We start from the raw sequence: 8,197 nt of genomic DNA on the forward strand, positions 1-8,197 counted from the left end.
CGGGTTCCCTTGGAGGACGAGCACTGAGAGGGCAGCCATGGAGTGATCTCCCGCGTCGCTGCTCAGGGCTCGGAAGGAGGTTCGCCGCGGGTGGTGACAGGGGCGCGTGGGACCCATGGATCGGGAAAGGGGCTCTGTGTGTGCGGGGACCCATGGATCGGCGCCAGGCTGTCGAGCACAGATTTCTTGCTGCCTTTGGGGTGATCACTGGATCTCCAAAGGCCAGTGAGGGGATCCGGGTGTTTCCTGTCACCAGGCGTCTGTCGGGATCGGCCGCTGAAGCTGACCGCGGGGCCCAGGAAGTTGATTCTGGCGCGGGAGGGTCCCAGAGAGGCCAACTGGTGGAAATCTACGAGGGGCTTTAGATCATGTGTCCAGAGGAAGGAAAATATCCGCAGCGTATCTCAGGTATATCACTGATTTCACGGCGCGTTGGTCGAGAAATTCTTCCTGGACCATGAGTTGGGTTCACCCGTAATCCCGAGACTGGCTTTCAAATCCTGAGCTGACCTAAAACCGATAGATTCGGGATTCTTCCCAGTCGCCTTCTACTTTTGGAGTCTTTCGCGGGTCCTGGGGGCAATTTTGCAGCTTTCTCCGCAGCCAGCAGGGCTACAAACGTGCGTTTTCTTGAGGAACGGAGGCTGAAATCACCCCCGATTCCCGTGACTCCATGGCAGCCGGCCCTTGGCGCAGTGAGCGGTTTGAGGATGGTTTCTGGGAGTCCCGAGATTCCTTCAGTGAGAGCGAAGATGGGACAGGGCCGGAATTTTCTGGATATATTTTGTAGGAACACGGTGTGTGCCTCAGTTTCCCCTATGAGTTGCACTGTGCCCTGCGGGTAGCACAGGGCTGGTTACTCCCTGCAGAAGCCCAGAATCGCAACTGTGACCCGCGCTGGCTGTCTGAGGCTGGGGCCTGGCACCAGAAAGACCACGAAGACAATCACTGGGACATTGGCTACCTGGCAACTTACAACCGTAGAGGGGCGGCCGGCCATATCTGACCAGCCAGGAGGCAAAGGGCGGAGGGGGCGGGTCACCGCTGGGCCAGGCACGGGGTGCCAGAGCGGCTCAGGGGGTAACTCCTCGCTGTGCTACCCAAGGATCGTCCCGTCCCGCCGGCTGGGTGGCACAGGAGGGGGTGGGCTGCTCCCCAGGGGGTACAGGGCTTTCTCGGGGGGGGGGGTCTGTTGCGGGTGCGGGGAAGCCGGCGGGCTGCAGGCTCCGAGCAGGCAGGGCAGCCGTGGGGCTGACCCTAGTGGAAGAGCTGGACCCCTGGGGGTCCGGCCCATGGACGGGGCTGTTCCAAAGCTGGGGGCACAGCAGAATCCTCCCCTGCCCCCTTCCCCTCCCTTCCCCATGGTTCCTGTGTGAACCTGTCCAGCCCTTGGCCTTGGTGCAACTTGGCCCCGGAGTGAAACATTCCTGCCCCACGCAGGCGCCGAGAGATGGGGGTCAAGCCCCGCCCTTCGCTCAGCTGCCCCTCCCCGGTTCAGCACCAGGATCCCAGCCGCGCAGGCCCCATGGCCAGGCGGACGGACGGACGGGGAGCTGTGGGGTGTGGATGTGCCCATGTGATGCCATAGGGATGCTGTATGAGGCCTGGACGGCTTGGGTCAGAACCCATAAGTCTCATTCCCCATCCCTCTGCCCCCCACAGCCCTGCCCCCATCCCCGCAGCCGCCCCCGATCCCAACCCCCCAGTCTTGCTCCCCCCCACAGCCCCCTGGTCCCCAAAGTGCTGCCCTCCCCAGCCCTGCCCCCCATAGACCCAATCCCCACAGACCCCAAACCCCCATCCCTGCCCCCCAATCCCGAACCCCATCCCTGCCCCCATAGACCCCCATCCCCACAGACCCCAAACCCCCATCCCTGCCCCCCAATCCCGAACCCCATCCCTGCCCCCATAGACCCCCATCCCCACAGACCCCCCCCAGCCTTGCCCCCTATTCCCCTAAACCCCAAACCCCCATCCCCACAGACCACCCCAGCCCTGCCCCTATTCCCCTAGACCCCAAATCCCCATCCCTGCCCCCCCATACCCACAGACACACTCCCCCCCCCCGATCCCGACCGGGCCCCACGTGTCCCCCTTTTCCCGGGCCAGGAGGAAAACTTGCGGGAGAGACTTTGTGTCAACGTGGCGCCGGTCAGCCAATCAGCGAGCGGCCTGGCCCCGCCCCCTTAGTGATACCGACCTCCAATTGGCTGTCCCGGGCCGGGGCGTGGCCCCGTGAGGGCGGAGTTTCAAGGGTTTGGGGGAGCCGGGTCCCCCCATCGAAGACGGGAGCCGGGCGCGGCGCGGTGCGGAGCTGAGCGAGGTATCGGGGGTGGGGGACCTGGGTCCGGGGGGACCCCCTTGCAGCTGGGTGAGGTGCGGGGGGGTGAGTCTGGGGGGACCCCCCTGCAGCTGGGTGAGGTCCGGGGGGTCTGGGTCCAAGGGGACCCCCTGCAGCTGGGCGAGGTGCGGGGGGGTGAGTCCGGGGGGACCCCCTGCAGCTGGGCGAGGTGCGGGGGGGGTGAGTCTGGGGGACCCCCTGCAGCTGGGCGAGGTGCGGGGGGGCTGGGTCCGGGGGGACCCCCTGCAGCTGGGTGAGGTGCGGGGGGGTGAGTCCGGGGGACCCCCTGCAGCTGGGTGAGGTGGGGGAAGCTGGGTCCTGGGGGCCCCCCTGCCTCTGGGTGAGGTATGGGGGGGCTGGGTCCTGGGGGACTGGCACATCCCCCATGTCACTGGAGTCCCAGTCTTGTGATCCCCACAAGAGGATTCCCCCCAAGTGCCCCCAGTGGAACGGGGGGGGCAGTGGGAGAGCTGTGGGGCAGGAGTCAGCGGGGGTCTATGCAGCATGGCAATGGGTGTGACTGCGAAGCAGGAGTCGGTGGGGGAGGGGCTATGGGGCAGGCTGGCAGGAACTGGGGGCAGGAGGGCACTGCGGGCGCCTGACTGGCCATAGGGCAGGTGGCAGTGGGGGGGGCCATGGCCAGCACAGACCAGCCCCCGCCCTCCCCCCCCAGGGCTGCGGCGGGACGAGGATGCTGCGGGGCTGGGGGCTGCTGGCACTCTGCCTGGGCCTGGCGCTGGCCAAGCCGCCCCCCGAGAAGCGGGACCGGGTGCACCACGGGCAGGAGCTGAGTGACCACCCGCACGACGACCGCCAGGGCTTCCAGTACGACCACGAGGCCTTCCTGGGCAAGGAGCAGGCCAAGACCTTCGACCAGCTCACGCCCGAGGAGAGCCGGGAGCGCCTGGGGTGAGCCAGAGAACCCCAGCGTCCGGGTCCCAGCCCCGACTCTAACCACTGCACCCCGCTCCCCTCCCAGAGCCAGGGAGAGAACCCAGGAGTCCTGACTCCCAGCCCCCCAGTTCTAACCACTGCACCCCGCTCCCCTCCCAGAGCTGGGGAGAGAACCCAGGAGTCCTGGCTCCCAGCCCCCAAGCTCTAACCACTGCACCCCGCTCCCTTCCCAGAGCCAGGGAGAGAACCCAGGAGTCCGGGCTCCCAGCCCCCCGGCTCTAACCACTGCACCCCGCTCCCCTCCCAGAGGTGGGAGAGAACCCAGGACTCCTCTTTGTGGGACCATTCTCTGTAGCGGGGCAGGGGGGACCCCAGTAGGCTTGGGGCCGGGGGGGGGACCCAGGCGTCCAGCGCCCCCTGACGTGCCCCTGCCCCCCGGCAGGAAGATCGTGGAGCGGATCGACCGGGACCAGGACGGCTTCGTGACCCAGGCCGAGCTGAAGGACTGGATCAAGCACACCCAGAACCGGTACATCTTCGAGAACGTGCAGAAGAACTGGCGGGATTACGACCGGGACGGCGACGGGCGCATCGCCTGGCCCGAGTTCAAGAACGCCACCTACGGCTACTACGAGGGTGAGGGGGGCCGGGGGCCCTGCACCAGCGCCAGACACCCCCCCCCCCGGGTCCCTCTCTGGCCAGCCGGGATCCAGCCCCCCATACGCCCCCGCCTCCAGCTCTGGCAGGGGAGTGGGGGCTGGTGGGTTAGAGCAGGGGGGGCTAGGAGCCAGGACTCCTGGGTTCTCTCCCTGGCCCTGGCAGGGGAGTGGGGGCTGGTGGGTTAGAGCAGGGGGGGCTGGGAGCCAGGACTCCTGGGTTCTCTCCCTGGCCCTGGGAGGGGAGTGGGGGCTGCTCGCCAGAAGGTGAGATGCCTGGCAGTGGGGGGGGGGGGAACTACTCAGGGGGCAGGGTGACAGTAAGGTGGGGTAGGTGGGGAGGGGTGAGCAGGCCGTTATGCTGGGAGTGGGTCAGGCCCCAGCTGGGATGGGAGAGGCATGGTGGAGGGGGCCAGGCCCTGCCATGGGACAGGATAGGGCAGCCCTGAGAAAGGGAACCCCCCCCCCCCCACACACACACAAACAACCCCGCCCCCCCAGCAGCCTGGTGGTGTCTCTGTCACCACCGTGTGGCTAGCGAGGGAATAACCCCCTTGATGGGGAGTTCTGAAGGCAACAGAATTTGGGTGGGGGCTGGGAGCCAGGACTCCTGGGTTCCATCCCCAGGCTGGGGGCTCACAGCTCCGCCCCCCGCAGGGGAGGAGTTCGGGGACCTGGAGGACAAACAGTCCTACCGCAAGATGCTGGCACGGGACGAGCGGCGCTTCAAAGCGGCCGACAGGGACGGGGACATGGTGGCCACGCGGGAGGAGTTCACCGCCTTCCTGCACCCCGAGGAGTTCGACTACATGAAGGACATCGTCGTCACGGTGAGGGGCCCGGACGCCAGGGTTCCCTCCCGGGCTCTGGGAGGGGAGCAGGGGCGAGTGGTTGGGTGGGGGTGGGGATGGGGCTGGGAGCGTTCACTGCACCCCCATCCCCCAATTCCTGTCTCCAGCCAGGAACCCCTCAGCCCTGGGGGAAGCTGAGGCTGGCGGAGGTGGGGGGGCCGGTGGGGGGGAAGAGAAGGGTTCCCACAGCTGCTGAGCATCATGGGAACAGCACCTAACTCCTGCCCCCGTCCCCCCCCAGGAAACAATTGAAGACATTGACAAGAACGGGGACGGTTACGTGCAGGTGGACGAGTACATCGGTGAGTGGGGGGTCTCTGGGGGGAGGGTTGGAGACAGCGGGAGCCTGGCTGGGGTGGGGGGGTTCCAGGCCCTGAGTCTCTCCGCAACCCGCCCCCCCAGGCGACATGTACACCCCCGAGAGCGGCGAGCCGGAGCCCGAGTGGGTGCAGGGCGAGCGGCAGCAGTTCCTGGATTTCCGGGACCTGGACCGGGACGGGCGGCTGGACCGGGCCGAGATCGGCCACTGGATCCTGCCCCAGGACTACGACCACCCCGAGGTGGAGGCCAAGCACCTGCTCTTCGAGTCCGACAAGGACAAGGTGAGTGGCGGGAGAGGGCTGGGGGGGGCGGGGGGCTGACCAGAGGTGGAGAGGGGAGCCAGGACCACCCCCCGTAACCGGCTCTGCCCCCCCCAGGACGGGCAGCTGACGAAGCAGGAGATCCTCGACAATTGGACCATGTTCGTGGGCAGCCAAGCCACCAACTACGGGGAGGATCTGACCCGCAAGCACGACGAGCTGTGACCGGGGGGGTCCGGGCCTGCCCCCCACAACACCCCTGCAAGGACCTGGGGGGGAGGGGACTTATTTATTGGGGGGGCTGTACGGATCTGGAGATGCAACATTTACTCTGACTTGTGGTAGGGCACGGACTAGGAGGCTGGGAGCCAGGACTCCTGGGTTCTCTCCCCAGCTCTGGGAGGGGAGTGGGGTCTAGTGGGTAGAACAGGGAGCCAGGACTCCTGGGTTCTCTCCCCTCCCGCCGCTCTGGCAGGGGAGCGGGGGATGGGCAGCACTCCTGGGTTTCATCCCCAGCGAGAGCCATTCCTTTTCCCGTGCCTCAGTTTACCTGTGGGCTGCTGGCAGAACAAACCCATCCCCCCACCCGCCAGCACTGTAAAAAACAACAGTATTAACCGGGGGGAGGGGGCTGATGGACACACACAAACCCCCCCGAGCTGTGACCGAGGTTCCCAGCCCCCACCCCTCACTCACTCATACAGCCCCGGGAGGGGATGGCATAGGAGCAGCTCCCCCAGTCCCCGTTTTCTGCATCAGGCCAGTGAGTGGGGGGGGTGCAGGGATGGGGGGGATCAGTGCTGCTGGGGGGAGCACAGAGCTGTAAACACACACGCTACAATAAACAGGGTCTCCCCCACCTCTGCCAGGCTGGGTGTGCTTTGTTGGGGGGGATGTTGGGGTCAGAGCCTTTCCCCACGTGGGTGGGGAGCACCAGCTCCCATCTGGCCCTTTCCCCTCTGGGGGGGCAGGGACGGGCTGGCTTAGGGGGGGTGGGAATGGGGCACAGGGCCTTTCCCCTCAGGAGCAGTGACCCCATTTGGCCCCAGGATGGGGAGGGGGCACAGGGCCATTCTGGCCCAAAGCACATGGGGGTCACCCCCGGCTCAAACAGTCCTGCCCTGCCAGGGGGCAAATACCCCTTTTGAGCCCCCCCCCCATTTTGATCCCGTGGGCCGGTTCTCCCCCTGCTGCCTTCTCCAGGGACTCTGCCCATGTCCAACCCGCCATACGCTGTGGGTCCCTGGGGCTGGGCAGGGGGCCGTGGGCTGCACTCAGGCTGTGCCCACCGGAGCTGACTGGCAGGAGCTGGGGGAAGCTGTTCGCTGCGGGTGGGCTCGCTCTTCGGCCTGCACGGGCTCTGGCCAGGTAGCCGGTGTCACGGGGTCCCCGGGCGCTGCTCCCCGCGCAGGCAGGCAGGACCCTGGGGGAGTCTCCTCTCTGGGAGCAGCCTGTCTGCAGGACACACAGCTCCCCCGGCTCCACCTTCCTGGGGCTGACCCCGGAGCCTCCAGCCTCCCCTGCCCCTCCAGGCGCTTCCCCCAGCGAGTCCGCCCAGGCAGGGTCCTGGGGGGGCCAGAACGTCCTGCCCCCCGACTCCGCAGTCAGACGTGACTCTCAGCCAGCCAGTAACACAGAAGGTTTATTAGACGACAGGAACATGGTCTAACACAGAGCTTGTAGGTGCAGAGACCAGGACCCCTCAGCTGGGTCCATTTTGGGGGGCAGGGAGCCAGACAACCCCATCTGCCCTTCACTCCATGTCCCCAGCCAGCCCCCAACTGACTCCCCCTCTAGCCCCCCCTCCTCTGGGCTTTGTCCTTTTCCCAGGCCAGGAGGGCACCAGATCCCTTAGTTCTCCAGCCTTTTAGCTCTCACCTGGCAGGGGGAAGGGCCCAGGCCATCAGCTGCCAGGAGACAGAGTGTCGCCATTTATGGACCTGGCCCTTTGCTCTGCAACAATCACCCCCCCTTATCCCCCCACCTGGAGACTTAAGAAATGCCTAGGGGAAACTAAGGCACCCCCACAGTATTCAGAGGAAACATTAAGAACAGTACCACTTCATCACGGCCAGCCCAGCCGCTCTCGAGCAAACTGCCCAAGGAGACCACAGGCTCCGTGCGGGGGGCCCGCTCCCCCCAGGCCAGACAGACACCCCCTCTGCCTCGAACAAAACAGCCCCGGCTATGAGTCTGGCCTAGCTTTGTATTCACCCGGCACCAGGATGCGCCTTTGCCATTTCCTGGGACTGCATTTGCATAACTAGCCAGTGCCAGGCACTGCTCATGAATGTATATGGGGCAGGGGGCACGTGCCTCCTGCCCGGGGCTATAGGGCTGGAAGGGACATCGCCCCAGCTGCAATCAGACATGGGGTGCAAGTGGCAGGGGATGGGGTCTTCCCCTGGATCTCCACGTCTTTCCTAGACATTGGTGATCAAAGGGGGAGGCAGTTCTCCGGCCAAGGCCTAACCGGCGCGGGACAGGAACTCTGCGCCCGCACAGTGGCGCAGGGCCCCTCCCGTGACTTGCCCGCTGTGCCTCTGGTAACGCACACCCCAGGCTGGTTCACGGCGCTGACTTACGTCGCAGGCTGCCTGCAGATTCAGGCAGGCACCGCCGCAAAGCGACTCCGGCCCCGAGCCCCGCCGCAGCCCAGCCCGGGTCTGGCTTGCCCACGGGCGGATCCCAGGGGCTGTTGGGCTGCGCCGTGCCAGGGTCCTGCCCCAGGGAGCAGTGGCGGGGGGATGAATAAGCTGCGAACGGGAAAGGGGTTGCAATCGGGATCTGATGGAGTGGAGGACACGAGCCCAGCAACACGATGACTCAGGGTCCCACGGAGAGAGCAAATAGGAAGAAAAGGAGCCGAAAGGG

General features: G+C 66.3%; 1 protein-coding gene across 2 annotated transcripts; it reads left to right on the top strand.

Moving 5' to 3' along the window:
* The first annotated feature begins 2,229 nt into the window (after nucleotides 1–2,229).
* RCN3 (reticulocalbin 3) lies at nucleotides 2,230–6,112 on the top strand. 2 transcript variants are annotated; one of them, XM_073321835.2, is made up of 7 exons: nucleotides 2,230–2,323; nucleotides 3,015–3,250; nucleotides 3,678–3,871; nucleotides 4,549–4,721; nucleotides 4,984–5,044; nucleotides 5,145–5,344; nucleotides 5,441–5,633. In XM_073321835.2, the coding sequence occupies exons 2-7, from the start codon at nucleotides 3,033–3,035 to the stop codon at nucleotides 5,546–5,548; spliced, it is 954 nt and encodes a 317-aa protein (XP_073177936.1). In that variant the 5' UTR covers nucleotides 2,230–2,323; nucleotides 3,015–3,032; the 3' UTR covers nucleotides 5,549–5,633. The 2 variants fall into 2 exon arrangements, with proteins under 2 accessions (XP_073177936.1, XP_073177939.1); XM_073321838.2 differs by lacking the exon at nucleotides 5,145–5,344 and having other exon boundaries at nucleotides 5,441–6,112.
* Nucleotides 6,113–8,197: the final 2,085 nt, after the last annotated feature.

Source organism: Lepidochelys kempii, chromosome 23 (genome assembly GCF_965140285.1).
Source record: "Lepidochelys kempii isolate rLepKem1 chromosome 23, rLepKem1.hap1, whole genome shotgun sequence".
In the NCBI taxonomy this organism is placed as follows: domain Eukaryota; kingdom Metazoa; phylum Chordata; order Testudines; family Cheloniidae; genus Lepidochelys; species Lepidochelys kempii.